Source organism: Podarcis pityusensis (assembly GCF_964106645.2).
Source record: "Podarcis pityusensis genome assembly, chromosome: 5".
NCBI classification, from domain to species: domain Eukaryota; kingdom Metazoa; phylum Chordata; class Lepidosauria; order Squamata; family Lacertidae; genus Podarcis; species Podarcis pityusensis.
Window position 1 is genome coordinate 65057108 of NC_138032.1, and position 17892 is coordinate 65074999.

The window sequence follows — 17892 nt, forward strand, 5'->3', positions numbered from 1 at the left end:
TGTTAAAAGGTCTGCCTTGGATTTGTATCGAGATCATTCTATCATTTTTGAGATTGCATCCCAATACAGCTTTTGCCACTGTTTTGTTGACTATGAGGGCCACTCCATTTCTTTTACGGGTTTCTTGCCCACAGTAGTAGATATGATGGTCATCCGAGCTGAATTCGCCCATTCCCATCCATTTTAGTTCACTGATGCCCAGGATGTCAATATTTATTCTTGCCATCTCATTTTTGACCACATCCAACTTACCTAGGTTCATGGTTCTTACATTCCAGGTTCCTATGCAATATTTTTCTTTACAGCATTGGACTTTCCTTTCGCTTCCAGGCATATCTGCAACTGAGCATCCTTTCGGCTTTGGCCCAGCCGCTTCATCAGCTCTGAATCTACTTGTACATGTCCTCCGCTCTTCCTCAGTAACATGTTGGATGCCTTCCGACCTAAGGGGCTCATCTTACAGCGTCATAACTTTTATATGCCTGTTGTCTTTGTCCATGGAGTTTTCTTGGCAGGGATACTGGAGTGGCTTGCCGGTTCCTCCTCCAGGTGGATCACGTTTGGTCAAAACTCTCCACTATGACCTATCTTGGGTGCCCTGCTCGGCATAGTTCATAGCTTCTCTGAGTTATTCAAGCCCCTTCGCCACGGCAAGGCAGGGATCCATGAAGGGGTGCTTTATTAAAATAAACTAAATAATAAACACCTCCTTTAGTCTAGAACGGGGTAGTCAACCTTTTTATACTTGCCGCCCACTAATGCATCTTTCTTGATGGTAAAATTTCCTTACCACCCACCAGTGCTCGATGGAAGGAGGATTCAGCTTGTGCCGTAGAACCCCCTACCGCCCACCTAGAATCTTGAAACGCCCACTAGTGGGCGGTAGGGAGCAAGTTGACAACTCCTGGTCAAGACTCTCTAGTCTCCACTTCTGTTAATTTTTGCCTTTGCCTCCTCTGACTTATTTGAGAGCCATCCAAGAATTTTTTTGGGGATTTTTTGCATGGGGGAAGGCAGGAAGTCTCAGCTATGGCTGTTACTCTTCATGTGCTCTGCAGCAATACACCTTGTGTCAACCACACATGCACACTCTAAAGACTTTCATCCTCTTGAGCCCAGCCCAGTTCCTTTTCTTCCTCTGCACTTCTTCCCACCACAAAGCCCTGGAGATGGAGGTTAATGAGGAGAGGGTAGGAATGAAGGAGGGAAGAGAGTCAATGTTACAATTTACAGCCAGCTCTTGCTGAGCTGAAGCTTGCAATCCTCCTGGAGGGGACCAGGCAAACCTGGAGACTAGGTCAGCCCTAATTCCTAGAGAGTTCTGGTTTGCCGCTTCTCTTTTAAGCTTCAAGCCTTTCTATTCTGTCAGTTTTTCACTATGATTTAATGCTCCTATTCCACTTCATTAACACTTTGCAAAACAATATGTGAGCTGAAACACAACCATCCTTCCAAATTCACACTTCTCCAGATTTTGAAATGAACTTCTGCATCCAAGAAATGTGTACAAAAATGTATAAACTAGGGTAAAAATGCATGAGTGGAAATAGCATACAAAAGCATTATTTTTGGAAAAAGTGCTTTGCAAAACTGTGGGTACTAGGTAAGATTGCAGGCAAATTATGCACACAATAATACAATTGATTTTCAAATGATACAAATGATACAAATGATTTTCATAAGCACTTAACAAATTGCTGTGGAAACATGGAGAACTCAACTTGAGATTTGCTCATCCTCAGTTTTAGCTACAATTATTGCTGTTGTGGTTTATTTCACTAATCTTGCAAGTGATTTTGAATTTAAAAGCAAACTTCAGATTTAATTACGAATAAATAACAGTTCATTTTGACTTGAAAAATGGCCATAAATGGTCCCCCACAGGACATACAACATTGTGTACTTGATTGCTTTTGCATTATGCAAAAATTCGGTTTAAGATTTTGTTATTGGGTTTTTTCAAGACTGCATTGCTAACTCTATTCATTTCTCTCCTCTCCCCCCACCCCACAGCATTCATTGCATTTTCAACCATGCCACACCTAGCCAAGAAGATCAAGATGTTCTTTGCATTGGCACCAGTAGTCACTGTAAAGTACTTGACCAACACGGCTTTGACCAAACTTGCAATGGTTCCTGAACCTAAGCTCAAAGTATGTATTTCGGGCAAAATATTTGTTCAAACAACAGAATGCAAATATTGCAGGATGTAGCTAAGTACAGTATTTGGGAATGTCTGTTTCATTTTACCTGAGGCCATTCATAATGCTCTTGGACATCTAAAAAGCTCAAGCTAGCCAATGCTGCAACTTGATAGCACAGTGTCGCTTTGGCTCTTCTGTGCCAGAACTTTTTGGGGGTAAAAAGAATGAGGGGCTGGCTTTTCTCCCTTGCTATATGTGTCATGGGTTCCAGTTTCTGCTGTGCGCTGAAAAAGAAAGCTGTTGGTGCTCTATACTTGTGGATACTGTTTGCATTCAGTGCCCATATTAAAGAATTTGGCGCAATTCTCTACGGTTCCTAATAAAATTGTCATGAGAATCTTGTCAGTATGGTGGCAGATCACACCTGTGGGTACCTCAGTTGCCTTTAAAGCAATACAGTGGTACCTTGGGTTACATACACTTCAGGTTACATGTAATAATAATAATAATAAATTTTATTTATATCCCGCCCTCCCCAGCCGAAGCCGGGCTCAGGGCGGATAACAACGATAAAACAGTACAAAAGTACAGCATAAACAACACTCTAAAATCATTCATTATAAAATTAATTAATTCAAGCCACTGGCAACCATTGGGCCAGAGCTCCACGAAGATTGCCGAGGGAGGGAGTCAGGCTGTGCCCTGGCCAAAGGCCTGGTGGAACAGCTCTGTCTTGCAGGCCCGGCGGAAAGATGTCAAGTCCCGCAGGGCCCTGGTCTCTTGTGACAGAGTGTTCCACCAGATCGGAGCCACAGCCGAAAAAGCCCTGGCTCTAGTTGAGGCCACAGGACCTCTAACTTCTCTGTGGCCTGGGACCTTCAAGATGTTTTTATTTGAAGACCGTAAGTTTCTCTGTGGGGCATACCAGGAGAGGCGGTCCCGTAGGTACGAGGGTCCTAGGCCGTATAGGGCTTTAAAGGTTAAAACCAGCACCTTAAACCTGATCCTGTACTCTACCGGGAGCCAGTGCAGCTGGTATAGCACTGGGTGAATGTGATCTCGCAGCGAAGACCCCATAAGGAGTCTCGCTGCAGCATTCTGCACCCGCTGGAGTTTCTGGGTCAGTCTCAACGTAGAGCAAGTTACAATAATCCAGTCTGGAGGTGACCGTCGCCTGGATCACAGTGGCTAGGTCAGGGTGAGAGAGGTAAGGAGCCAACTGCTTAGCTTGTTGGAGATGGAAAAATGCCGCCTTTGTTATAGCTGCAATCTGCGCCTCCATGGAAAGGGAGGTGTCGAAGATTACACCCAAACTCTTAACAGACGGTGCTGGCACTAATTGCGCCCCCGCAAGAGATGGTAGTTGCCCCCCCAATCCCATATCGCCCCGTCCCAGCCACAGGACCTCTGTCTTCGAAGGATTTAGCTTCAACCGGCTCCCACGTAACCATCCAGCCACAGCTTCCAAACATCTGGTCAGTGTGTCTGGGGCCGAGTCAGGATGGCCATCCATCAACAGATAGAGTTGGGTGTCATCGGCATACTGATGGCAACCCAGCCCAAAACTCCAAACAAGCTGGGCGAGGGGGTGCATAAAGATGTTGAAAAGCATCGGGGAGAGTATCGCACCCTGAGGTACTCCACACACCAAGGAGTGGCGCGATGACAATTCCCCCCCAAGCGCCACCCTCTGTCCCCGACCAGAGAGAAACGAGCGCAGCCATTGAAGGACTGTGCCCTGGATCCCCACGTTAGCAAGGCGGTGGTCCAGAAGTTCGTGATTGACCATGTCGATATGCTAACCCTAACCCAGAAATAGTACCTTGGGTTAAGAACTTTGCTTCAGGATGAGAACAGAAATTGTGTGGCGGCGGCGCAGTGGCAGCAGGAGGCCCCATTAGCTAAAGTGGTGCTTCAGGTTAAGAACAGTTTCAGGTTAAGAACGGACCTCCGGAACGAATTAAGTACGTAACCGAGGTACCACTGTAAGTCCCGTGGCTTTCGATGTAATGCCTTAAGAGAGAATATTATGAAAATGATATACAGGTGGTACATGACCCCAGTCAAGCTTGCAAAAATTTATCATTTGCCCGATAATAAATGTTGGAAATGTAAAGAAACTGAAGGTACATTCTTTCACCTTTGGTGGACGTGCCCAAAGATTAAGGCTTTCTGGGAAATGATATATAATGAACTGAAAAAGGTATTTAAATATACCTTTCTGAAGAAACCAGAGGCCTTTCTCTTGGGCATTGTCGGCCAACTGGTGCCAAAGAAGGACAGAACCTTTTTCATGTATGCTACAACAGCAGCAAGAATACTTATCGCAAAGTATTGGAAGACACAAGATCTACCCACTTTGGAAGAATGGCAGATGAAGGTGATTGACTACATGGAATTGGCGGAAATGACTGGCAGAATCCGAGACCAGGGAGAAGAGTCGGTGAAAGAAGACTGGAAAAAATTTAAGGACTATTTACAGAAATATTGTAAAATTAAGGAACTTTAGAAGGATGTTGGATAGAAACTAAGAGGTTTTTAGCTGTAATGCTTTAAGAGACATGGAAAAAAAAAGGTTAACAATTGGGTAAAAGATTAATGGTAAGGATTTGCTGAACCAACAAATTGAATTGGAATACAAAGAAGGGAGGTATGAGGAGGTCTGGGGAAATAAGAGTAAGGAAGATAGGTTATGGAACATTATTGTGTTTTTAACTGTTTTATTTTGTATGTTTTTTCTTACTTTTTACTTTTTTGCTGTAATTTATACTTTTTTCTTTGTTTTCTGTATTTTTGTGAAACTTTAATAAATATCATTAAAAAAAAAAAAAGAACAGTTTCAGGTTAAGAACGGACCTCTGGAACAAATTAAGTACGTAACCAGAGGTACCACTGTAATGCTGAGCAGTTACATGGGAATGTATTTATTACAGTATTGCTTTCTTTACAGTACAGTAAGCCTATGCTCCAGGGATCTTGCTTAAAGCCAAAATCAAGTAGAATCAAAACCTAGGGGGTTCAATGGCAGGTGGGATTGCCAAAGCCCTTTTTCCTGAAACCCTGTCCCCTTTCTTTCTTTCTTTCTTTCTTTCTTTCTTTCTTTCTTTCTTTCTTTGTTGCGGACTTACTTCCTTACGAACAAGGAATGGCTGTAGGGGAAGAGAGCCATGCTGATCAAATTACAGGCACATGCACCCATTTTTAGGGCTCAGAGAAACTCACTGATCATGTTGGAGGCTGTTTGCTTGGGTCTTCTGTGTTGTCTATCTCTTCCACCCTGCTGCTTTTAGCTCTGTAATCCATAAAACAACATTGGAGCATGGTCAGTTTTCTCCCCATGTTATAGTCACCCTTGGTTGCTATGCTACACTCCTGTCATTTTCAGATTGGAGGAATAGCTACCTCTTGTATTTTTAGCCTAGGGTCAAGTCAGGAGACAAATTAAGTCACTAGGCATACAATAGAGCAGTAAGACACTTCTGCTGAAACTACTGGGGAATTGAATGATTTCAAGCACATCTATTTAGCTACTGGACATTTGGCAAAATGTTTGCATAACTCATGTCCTTTGTATATTTGGGCTCCTACTGAAATAGTATTCATGTTGTGGGAACCATTATAATCTAGCTTGTTCCTGAACCACTTTAGAAGGACGCCAAAAGTCTAGAAATCAATGAAGAAGATAGACTATGCGGAATTACCAAAGCTGACCGGCAAAATCTGAAACCTGAGTGACAAAGCGTTCCAGAGAGATTGGAGTAAATTTATTCAATATATAGACAGTTATTGTAAACATGTAAAGACACTTGCAAGACTGCGATAAATCTCACAACGCTCATTGGAAGGAACCTTCTACTTGTGCTTTAAGAGTAAAATAACCAAGAAAAAAGTCAAGGATTGAGATGGTATAAACGTGTGGAAATATGATGTAGTTATACAAAAACCAGATAACGGGATGGAGGGAAGCCGAGTGGTTTGGTGGAGCTATGAATTAGTAAAAGGAAATAAGATGTTATAATAATGTTAAAAATGGAAAATAATAATAAAAATATTATAAAATAAAATAAAATAAAATAAAATAAAATAAAATAAAATAAAATAAAATAAAATAAAGAAACCAATGCCCTTAGAGGCTATGTTTGCATAACTCATGTCTTTTGCATATTTGGGCGCCTACCTAACTAGTGTTCATCTAACCATCTGACTCGGTTGCCCCAGCCACTCTGGGCAGCTTCCAACATATATGAAAAAATAACAAAACATTAAACATTTAAAAACTTCCCTCTATAAGGCTGCATTCAGATGCCTTCTAAAGGTTGTATAGTGACTTATCTCCTTGTCTTGGGGGCTGCAAAGCTCCATACCCTTCATCATTTCTCCAGTGAAAATAGGGACATCCTAAGGAACAGTGGAACTTTCTGGGATCAAATCAGAAACCAGGATGGCTTCTGTAAATCTGGGATAGCCGCTGGAAAATAGGGACACTTGGAGGGTCCAGAGGATCTGTCTGACTGTGCTTGTGGGATTTGAATGGGTATTCTATTCTCATAACAGGTTTTTTTTGTAGTATTTTGTTGCTACTCGTTAGAAGTATCCATAGGAAAAAAGAGAATTGACTAACAAAATGGTGTATGTACTAATATTTTTGTTTTGGCAAAAAATGTTTGGAACTAAGCAGTTTTTAGCTCAAGACAGAACAATGAAATGGTGTGCTACTTACTTGTGTAACCGTTTCCCAATGGATTATCTTTGTGGCAGTGTTCTCTTCCTGTTGCATGGCTTTAATGTGCTAAACTTCAATGCGGTAAGATTACTTAGTAGGAGTGTGCTCTAAAAAAAAAGGTAGGTGTATGGAGGCTTCTCTGAAGTGATTACTACTTGTGCCATCCATAACTTAATTACATTCAGACAAAACATAGAAGATACCTACACATTTTGCCCCATCACTTTGTGTCTATGATGGATAGAGACTTACTTTTTAAAGGAGAGCTCAGATTCTGGGGCACTAGTAAAAGGCTTTTACTAGTCTTTGCCCTTTCTTGCTTCCTTTCCAGCCAATATTCCTCTAAATTTATTCATTATTTACATTCTACATTTCACCTGGTGGTCACAGGGTGGGTGGGATACCTTTTTTAAAAAACAACAACAACACTTTTTTATATGTGCTGTAAGCTGCCCGGAATGGGCGGGAGATAAATAATACAATTATTATTATTATTATTATTATTATTATTATTATTATTACAACAATAAACAGCAGTCAAAAAACAGGCAATCATTTAATCACACAGTTAGGTCCAATATTTGTATATGGGTTTGTGTGCATATGCTTGTAAAATGGAACTGAACATTTGTGTGCATTGAAAGATGGTGCATATCAGCTCAGGAACATGAAGTGAGAAGCCATAAGTGCACACCAAGGCCAGGTTTGGTACTCAAGCAGCATAGGGTGAATTCATGTCCTGTAGGAGGAACATACACAATGCAATGCCTATTGCATCAATCATTGTTAGTAACCGTACCTGGATTGGTTCTAGTTGTACTGTATGATGAAAAGCATTATAGTTAGGCTGTAATCTAACCAGAGAGCCAGTGTGGTGTAGTGGTTAAGAGCGATAGACTCGTAATCTGGGGAACCGGGTTTGCCTCTCCGCTCTTCCACATGCAGCTGCTGGGTGACCTTGGGCCAGTCATACTTCTTTGAAGTCTCTCAGCCCCACTCACCTCACAGAGTGTTTGTTGTGGGGGAGGAAGGGAAAGGAGAATGTTAGCCGCTTTGAGACTCCTTCGGGTAGTGATAAAGCGGGATATCAAATCCAAACTCCTCTTCTTCTTCTTCTTCTTCTTCTTCTTCTTCTTCTTCTCCTCCTCCTCCTCCTCCTCCTCCTCCTCCTCCTCCTCCTCTGCATAGGTACATGGGAGGAAGCCTGGTTGAACACAGTACAATTTGCTTCTTAGTAAATGTGCATAGAATAGCACTGCAAGTAATTTGATATATAAAATGTAAAAAAAATGCATTTAAGTTCTGGGACAGTTAAAATTGAAATGCCTTGCTCTAAGCTAATTTCCATTTGTTTGGTTTTTTTGTAACATCATATTGGGATTAGTAACCAGTTTAGAGTGTCAAGCTGTGTAGTTACTATGTAAACATGGATTCCTGTGTGATATCCCGATGTTGAGCTCTGGTGCACTGCTTTTGTCCAAACAAACCAAATGGAAGGGAAGTGGCTGTTGCAATTTGTGATAAATTCAGCTAATCACTTTGCGCTTTCTTACAGAGTCGAATCGATGTTTATTTATCACACTTCCCAGCTGGGACATCTATCCAGAACATGCTTCACTGGGTTCAGGTAGCACCGAAATCCTCTTTTCTCTTTAAAAAAAGGTTTCCGTATCGATTGAAGAATGGGCAATCAGGACAGGCTTTTACAAAGACTTTTAAGAATGAAAATAATAAATATGATTGAAAGAAAAATTCTTAATAACTCCGCCTCTCTTTTTACAGACTCCAGAAATATGTTTTGTTTTTATGAGAAAGGGTGTAAAGCTGAGAGAGTTTTATTGTGTTTAAATGTTTCCAAACAGGAGTATTTCAAAAGCTACAGATACAATAATATCCCCAATGGATTTGTTTTTATTGGCAAAATAGTCCCTCTGCATGTAGATGGACAAAATACTACGTTTCTGTGGTATTTTACTGAATTGTGTCTCAGTGAAGAACCCAGTGCTACTGGAAGCTTTGCCCGCCTGATTGGACTACAACTCCCATCAGCCAGGCCACGCTGCCTTGTGCTGATGGGAGTTGGAGTCCAAAGCATCAGGATGGCTCCAGGCTAGACCGGCACTTTAACTTAGTGTCATCTGAATTATTTGTATAGAAACACAAAGATGGCTTGCTAAAGCCACACAGTAGAAGCTTGGAGCATCTAGCTAAGATGTCCTTTCTGATCGGATATACATGGTGGAAAAGAAAATGAATAATGGCTTTGGTAATATTTCGTTACAAAGTGAGGGGGAATGACCTAGTTAAGCCTCGCTGGACTGTCTTAAACCCAACATGCTAACCCATAGAGCTAAACATGCTGGTTATTTGAGGCTCATATATCACACAATCGAGTTGTTTCTTCCTAGCCACTGCTTCCCTTGAAGCTGCTCTCTATTTTGGATCAATTGTGTGAAATAATCTTTAGGATGGAGTTGCTGTTTTCTAACTCTGATTCTGTGACTTAGCCTGCATTTCTAGAAACACTTCCCTGGGAATAAGTCTAATTGAATGGTTCTTAATAGACATGATTAGACGGTATCCGCCCTCCCTTCCCCACAGGTGGGTGGGGTTTGCGGCACCAAGCGAGGCTCACCTGGGCGGGTGCCACCTACCTGCTTGAGCTGGCCTTTGACCCACCCTCGGCCAGGGAGGACAATGGACAGACGGCCGGGGGTGGGCCTAAGGCCAAAAGAAAAGAGGCTGACCCCTGGGCTCAAGCCTCTTTTGCCATTCTTTCTTCCAGGAACCTATTAGAACGATCAAGGATGTCAAAGCTCTTTGCAAGGTGCTCCTTCTGGATTCCAATGCAAACCTCTTCCTGATTCACTTTAGTAACACTTCCAATGCAAACTCCTTCCTTCATCAGGAAGAGGTTTGCATGGAATACTGCCAAGCAGAGCAGAATTTAAATGAGTGAGATCAGCTAATGGGCAATTGGGTGTCTTTGTGGGAAAGTGTTTGGGTGAGACTGAATCCCCTGGCAGACTAAGTTGGACTGTGGAGTGGAAATTCCTGATCCCTGCACAATATTCTGATTTCTGAGCAATGGGATACCTGGGCTACTTATCCAACCACCCAACTTAATCCAGATGCCCAGAGGCAGAGAGGATAATTCATATTAGATCAGAAGAGAAATTTTCAGCCCAAACCTATGTGTGTATACTAAAGTCCCCTAAGTTAGATGAGAGTTGCTTCTAGGTAGGTGTAAAACAGACAACTCATATCTAGTAGGACACATGTCAAACATTCTCAAGATATCAGATACACTGAGGAGACGTAGAAGGTTAAGCAGTACTAAAAAACAGGTCTACTGCTTTCAAATAGCTTTGTGTAGCTTTTTTTGTATGTTTACATTAACTTTTGTTCTTCTCACTAAAGATGAAGTTAGACATTATTGCATAGCCTTAATCATAGCATGGTTTTTGACACGTTCAACATCCTTGTTTATGCTGGTACCACGGTCTATTCATATCACACAATTCTATATCATCTGCTTTTCCCATGTGGTTTTTCAAAGTATGGCACACCTCTTTTTCAGATTGTGAAGGCTGGGAAGTTCAAAGGCTTTGACTGGGGAAGCAAGGAAGCAAACATGGCTCACCACAACCAGGTAGGAATTTATCACAAATTCAGTATTTCTCTCTGTAGGCGTTTATATGAGGGTAGATAGTGGGTAGCTTAAGTAAATCCATAGACTGAGCATGTATTAAAAGAATCCATCTACAAGGTGTTTTTAAGTTTTCCGAGCTTTATCAGTCAACTATTTTGTTATATAGCATCCTTTATACAGAGAACCTTTCATTTAAAAAGTATCAAAGTACAAGCTGCAGAGCTGTGCCAGACAGAAAATTCCTGACTGGCAGACTTAGTGAAGACCAAACCTGTTAACATGACAAAAAGTGTTGATGGCCCATTGGGGAGAGAAATCTTTTAGCCTGGAGAATGAGATGTTGCCAAGGTGATAGAGTGTGTATTTGAGGGGACAGGAACAGGGTGTTTTTGAGCAAGGATCACTGCGAGGAAGAAGCAGGTAGAAGAACAGAGACCAGGGGGACAGAACAGGGGGAACTGGTTTGGAACTGGGGGACAGAACAGGGGGGACTGGTTTGGAAGAGACACCTCAATCAGATCAGAGCCAGTGCACCTCTGAACATGGAACTTCAAGTTGAACCAGAGGACAGAGAAATGGGTACTTAGTGAGATTCTGTGCCCAGGCCAGGGTGGGAACCAGACGGGTTACCGGTGACTGAGTTACCCAAGCAGGGCAACTTCAGGCTGGAATCCTCAGTGGCTCCATCAGCAGGGACCACTTCAGAGCCAGCCTTGCTGAGCTCCCCACTCAGACCGCGGGTACCGGAAGAACCTCCTAGGTCACCCACTCGGGCACAGGAACTGCGATGGCCCAAGTGGGAGCGGAAAAGGCCGGCACACCTTGATCACTATGTTTGTTCCTTTTGTTAGGAAGTTGGGGGGATGAGTGTTATGTATTGGGTTTATCACATTTTATGTTACAAGGCATGTTCTAACCAATCGTATAAGCATTGGTAGACGAACCTTCTAATGACAAGTAAGCACATGTACTTTCAGCTGTCAACTGTCAGTTTTCATGCTCGGGTTTATTATTGTGTTGTCCAGTCAGTTTGGTTCTTGTGTTCCTATGAGTGAGTTGTTGTCACTGATACGGGAAGGGGGGGTGCCTTCCTTCACCCCCTTCTTTGGTGCGTCCGAGGCGATGAACTCAAGGGCGCCCACTGTACATTCACCCCCTCAGCCCCTTCATCGTTGCACAAGCACCACACTCTACCCAAACCCCAAGTTTAAAGTGCCTTTCCCTTTTCTACACGGGCGAAATAAGCCCAAACTCTCAAGCCTCTTTCTCTCCCTCTCGCTCCATCTTTATCATGGGTCGACCGTATCAAACTGCGTTCCCCATTTGTTTCAATGGCCCGCGTTCTAACCAATCAGAACCATGCATCCGCTCTGCAGAATCAGCTCAGCGAGCCTCTGCACGCCTCATTTAACCCCTTGACAAGCTACTGACGGCTCCCCGCTGAGAGAACAATGGAATCGAAACTCGTGAACTCATAAAAGTGTCAAATCTTGCAACAATGTATCCATTTTGTTTCCGACTTCAATTATTAATATAAGAATGGACTAGAACGGACTAAAACTTCTAAAATTCATATAAAATCAACCACAGCTCCGATTTCCTTGGTTTTGGTGTCGATCGACTCAGTTTCTTCAGGACTCCATGACACCTCCTCGCCCTCCATAATCCCTCGAGGGAGGAGTCACGTACTCAGGAAGACCCTAATCCGGTCAAATCACTCTGCCCAACCTTTCCTCCGGGCAATGCCAGGTGACAGACTTTGCATACTTGGACTATTGTCTTCTCATCACCGGTACTCAGGAAGCGCTTATCCGCGCATATCTCCAACTCTGCATATTCCCCCTCCCTGCTCCATATGTTAATCTGTGTAACCCAACCTCTCTCTAATGTATTCATGATGTAACCTGTGTAACCCAACCTCTCTCTAATGTATTCATGATGCAATTATGATGTATTTTGCACTGTATTCTGGGACATGGAGGGAAGTTTCAAAAACTCCTGTCACCGCTTTCTCGGGGTTCAATCTCGCCTTGAACCTGTTGCACAATAAACTTGGATCTTCAGCAGCTTGCTCCTGTCTCCGGCTGAGCTCATTTTCTTCCGCAGGGACCCGCGGACTTAGTCCGACGAGCTGGGTGGCAGAGTAACCCCGCACCCAGATTTTACCGTAACATCACTGACAAATGTTGAATAAACTTAGTTGACGAACTTATATTGCCTTGGGCTTCTGACTTTTTCTGAACATTTAACACCACTCTTGCCACCACTCGGCCGTTGGAGGGACGGGCACCTGACTTTTGTCACAGTATGCTCACCAAATCAGATCCAAATATCACCTTTGCTTATGTGAAGTCAAAAGCCAGTTAACTTCAGTTGATACAGGTTCAACTTATGTAAGAGGATCTGCTATAACTTTACCAACTATAGCACCTGCATTGATAATCAGGTTTCTAGCTCCATTTCATAGAAATTCCATGCATTATGTAAATATAGTGACAACAATAATAAATGATATGGCAATAAATGTGGGACAATTTCCATTAAAAATACATCTTTAATTTCTTGCATAGCAGACACCCATTTTAGGTTCTCCTTAAGTCCACCGGATGCTACTGTCCTTAATCTATAGATCTCTCTGATTTCGTTCCTTTTAAATTGTGTCTACAATTGTTTCTCAGAACCATGTATGTTCTCAAAGCACCAATATTTTAGATTAAGTATCACGTTGCTCCTCTATACAGTGTTTAAGCAATAACACATTGAGGGTTTTTTTTGTCCTTATGCAACTTTTGCATTCCCATGTCCAGATCTTAATCTTTCTTGTGGCAATGCCAATGTATAAAGGCATTATCATTAATCAATCCCTTGAGTATTGTGGTTATATGCTTCATTAAGGTGGTAAATTTGATTTAAATCAGGATTGCACAAGGAATTCATTTTACCACCATTACAACTCCCACATGGGAATTATTTGGCCCAGCTTGATAATATCTAGGAGGTTAAAGAGGTTTTGGATTTACTTTAAGGTAAAGGGACCCCTGACCATTAGGTCCAGTCGTGACCGACTCTGGGGTTGCAGTGTTCATCTCGCTTTATTGGCCAAGGGAGCTGGCGTACAGCTTCCGGGTCATGTGGCCAGCATGACTAAGCTGCTCCTGGCGAACCAGAGCAGCACACGGAAACACCGTTTACCTTCCCGCCAGAGTGGTCCCTATTTATCTACTTGCACTTTGACATGCTTTTGAACTGCTAGGTTGGCAGGAGCAGGGACCGAGCAACGGGAGCTCACCCTGTTGCAGGGATTCGAACCGCCGACCTTATGATCAGCAAGTCCTAGGCTCTGTGGTTTAACCCACAGCACCACCCGCATCCCTTTACTTTAGGATATGCCAAAATATCTCTTAAATTAGATGCACATTTACTATAGCAAATGGTCTCCAGATTCCCTTGATAATATCTAATTTCTATAGCCAAAAAATGTATCTCAAATGTAAATTCGTTGACAAATCTGCCATATGCCAGGTGTCTATCTTCACTCCCCTGTCTTATAATGAAGATCATTTTTTTTATGAAGCAATACATCACACCAATGAGGATTGTTTCCATTCTTTCTTTCAAATTTATCCCTGTATAGATTAGCTAACTAAGATATGTCTGGTTCTAACAGCCATACTTGAAATTTGCCAGAACAGTCTGTCTTGAAACTGCAATCATGTTTCTTCAGTGCTAACAAAACTGGTGCAGTAGGAAGAATCACAGTGATGATAGTTGGGAATAATGAGTCAAAGACACTGAGCTGGTTTGTAGGTGACGGTAAGCCAAATCAAAGCTTGCCATGAATGCTGGTGTGGAAGAGCTTCCTGAGAGGAGATCTGGCCACTTCACCCTTCCCTTGACTCTCCTGCTGTTGCGATACTGCACACTAATCCGTAGTTTGGTTTAGCAAGTTGCTCAACCCAGGCATGTGGCTTGTCTTTCTCCAGACACTGCATGAGTTGTAAATACGAGAACAAACTTTGGTTCCATCTTGTGGTTTGTTTGGAGTGAGACAAACCATGAGCCTGGCTTTGTCCTTAATGCTAAAGCAGCAGTAGTGAGACCAGAGAAGGGTCAAAGTGTCTGTGCACTCCTTTGAGGCAGAGCGCACATTCATGCTCAGTCATAGTTGGGCTTAAAGCTACATGTAAACCATCCCATTATTTTGGAACAATCAGTAAATCCAGACAATCAGTGCTGGATTTACAGCCAGGCAGAGCGGCCTGCAGCCCAGGGTCTTGGCCACTTGATATTAAAAACAAACAAACAAACAAATTGGCAGATGTTACTATCTAGGATCAGTTGCTTAGTAACAGTAAGGACAAGAACAAAGTTTAGGTTCTCAAAAAAATCATAGAATCATCACATTATAGAGTCAAACCCCATACAATGCAGGACACCTTTGCCCAGCATGAGGCTTGAAGCCAAAACCCTGAGATGTAGATTGACCAGACAATCTGCACAGTTTCTTCTTCATGGATGGATTATGTGCACTTTCTTGCACAACTTCTGATGAATGCGCACAATGCCCAGTTGTTACGCACATTAACAGTTCAACCTGCATTCTCCTCAAATAAGAAATATGTTTGTGTTTTGCATGTTTGTACCTGTGTGTGTGTGTGTGTTTTGATCAGGAAGTCTTTGAAGACTGTTTTTAAACTTTTTTTTTATCTTCTCTCTTTTAGTCAACACCACCTTTCCACAACGTACAACGGATAACTCTTCCAACAGCTGTCTGGAGTGGTGGTAATGACTGGATTGCAGACTCAAAGGACATGGCCCTCTTGCTGCCTCAGATCCCAAACTTAGTTTACCACAAGGATATTTCTGAATGGCAACATCTGGATTTTCTCATAGGCTATGATGCCCCACAGCACATGTACATAGAGATAATGGATTTAATGCAGACTTATATGTGAATGTGAAATATTCCTCCAGAACCCATCACTGTCAATCTGTGTTGATGAAAAGCACTACAAGATTTCTTAAGATTCCATTTCACATACAGGTTCATCACAGTCTCAGTTATAAGAAAGATTTGCTTAGTAACCTTGCCTTTTCTAATTCTGTCAGTGACCATGGGTGTTCCTCCGTTGTTTTAGGAGCGGCTAAGATTCTTTGTTGCTCTTGCTTCATCATGCTATGTAGCAGAGTCTTGTTCTAGCACAGCATGCCTATTGAGGGTAGAAAAAGTACTTGTGGTGATATCCAACTCCTTTCCGATGAGGAACTGGTCCAATTCCAGTTGTTTCCCAGCCTTGGGATCTATCTGCTCTGGGATAGAGTGCTGCCTTTTCTTAGCTCCCTCAGCAGTTTCTGGTCTAATCTCTCTCTCCCTCTTCCTCTCTGCCCCTGAGTTGTGAACTTTAATTTGATTAGTTTCTCTCTAGATTGGAATCCTCCCTTAGTTAGCAGTTGTACTGCTGGAATTTTCTAGTTAGTTTTTCTTATCTCTAATTATTCACTTTGGATAGCGAAAGGGGAGAGAAGCACTAATTACAGAGGAGTCTCTGTTGGGATATGTCACTCCCATATTTCGTAAGAAAATTCACCCTGGAAAGCATTCCCTACCTTCCCCTTCTCTCCCCCACCCCTCTCTCTCCCCTTCAACTCACAATGTCTACGACAGCAGTGTCTCACACCAAATGTAACTAACCTGTAGAAAAGATGGAAAACAGAAATGCTATATGTTCCTTTGTTATCCATGAAAACACTTTCATAAAAAACAACCATTGCTAGGATGTCTATGTGCAGTTTAGTAATCCCTTGGGGAATTAAATCTTTGGCCTCCTTTGCCGCAGTACTGTGCATCGAAGGCTACCTGGAGGTCACTTCGCCACTTCTTCAGGGCTTCTTGGTGGCAGATTGAAGTGCTGCTTGATAATATATATTTTGCTTGTTGTTTGGAATAAAACCTGTAATCTTCTCACTCATTTGCATTTGTATTGCTTCTGAATCTAATTTTAAAATTACCATCTTGCATTTAGCAAGTCAACAGATTTGATACATTCAGATCAGGCTGGGTTTTTACCAGGCCGACAGATGAAAGACAATATAAGAAATATATTGGATGTAGTGGAATATTTGGAGGTGAGGAATGACATTTGACAGAGTCTCCTGGACGTATATGAAAAAATAATAATTGAAATGATGGACTTTGAACAGACCTTTATGAATGGAATAGACGCAATATATTCAGAACAACAAGCGATGTCGATAGTGAATAATGTTGTAACTGACAACATTTGTTAACATTAACAAATAATCAAGTTTATTTTTATAAGCATGAACACGTTTATGGTTTCAGTGAATTTTTCTTGGCAGTTTCTTAATCTTAGTTTCTATACTGTCTTATACATTCCTAACAAGTTCAAACTGATTATCCCAACTATCTATCTGACTCCACCTAACAGTTCCTCTCACTCCCTCACAACACAACTCGACCAACCCACAGACATATCCTCCCTCTTCCTTCTCCAACTCCTCACTCTCAAGTGACTTCCAAAAAACACCCACTCTAACTCTAACTCCTCCTATCAGTTTCCACTGGCCAATCAGATCACACTCATTTTAACCCTTTCCTTATGACCCACCTAGGAGGCACAAAGACTTTGTGGGTTCCTGTGTGAAGTTGCAGAAACATACATTTACAGTGGTACCTTGGTTCTCAAATTCCATGGTACTCAAACAACTTGGAACCCCAAAACTGCAGACATGGAAGTAAGTGTGATAACTTTTTCAGAAGCTGAACATGCTCCGTTTTGAGTGTTACACTTCTGATTTGAGTGTCACACTTCCGTTGTGAGTGCCACACTGAGTGTTAGGCTAAGGTCTGTCTGTGTTTGCTATTTATTCTGCATTATTTTTGGCAGCTCTTTTTGTTTTGTTTTTGTGACTGAGTGGAACTCAGTTCAGCTACTGATTGATTGATTGATTGATTGTGTGACTGCACTACATTGTTTATTGTTTTCATTTTATGGATCAATGGTGTTGTAAAATTCCTGTTAAATTGCTGTTTTGGGGGTTGTTTCTAAAAGTCTGGAATCAATCCATTTTGCATTACTTTCTATGGGAAAGTGTGCCTCGGTTTTGGAACACTTTGGCTTTGGAACGGACTTCTGGAATGGATTAAGTTTGAGAACCAAGGTACCACTGTACCAGACATAGTAGCTGCCTCCAGTACTGCAAGAATTTTTCATACGAAGTCTTTTAAAAAGCAAGTTTTAAGCCTTTGGACTCATTCAGGCCTGGTGGCATAGTATAATCATTTAGGGCACACGTGATAGGTGACAGCTGAGCATATGAAGCCTAGGAAGATTCATTTGAGAAACACTGAG

The 17892-nt window shown here is 42.1% G+C and overlaps 1 protein-coding gene across 2 annotated transcripts in view; it reads left to right on the forward strand.

Annotated features, from left to right (window-relative positions):
- The window catches only part of LOC308476762 (putative lysosomal acid lipase/cholesteryl ester hydrolase), a 33401-nt gene extending 16913 nt beyond the window's left edge, over nt 1-16488 (forward strand). The window contains exons 5-9 of one of the 2 annotated variants that reach the window (XM_081004620.1): nt 2014-2151; nt 6800-6948; nt 8423-8494; nt 10448-10519; nt 15241-16488. In XM_081004620.1, coding sequence (XP_080860746.1) covers nt 2014-2151; nt 6800-6948; nt 8423-8494; nt 10448-10519; nt 15241-15474 — 665 coding nt within the window. In that variant the 3' untranslated portion in view covers nt 15475-16488. Of the gene's footprint in view, nt 1-2013; nt 2154-6799; nt 6949-8422; nt 8495-10447; nt 10520-15240 lie in introns of both variants that reach the window. The other variant, XM_081004621.1, reaches the window with a different exon arrangement.
- The last annotated feature ends 1404 nt before the right edge of the window (nt 16489-17892 follow it).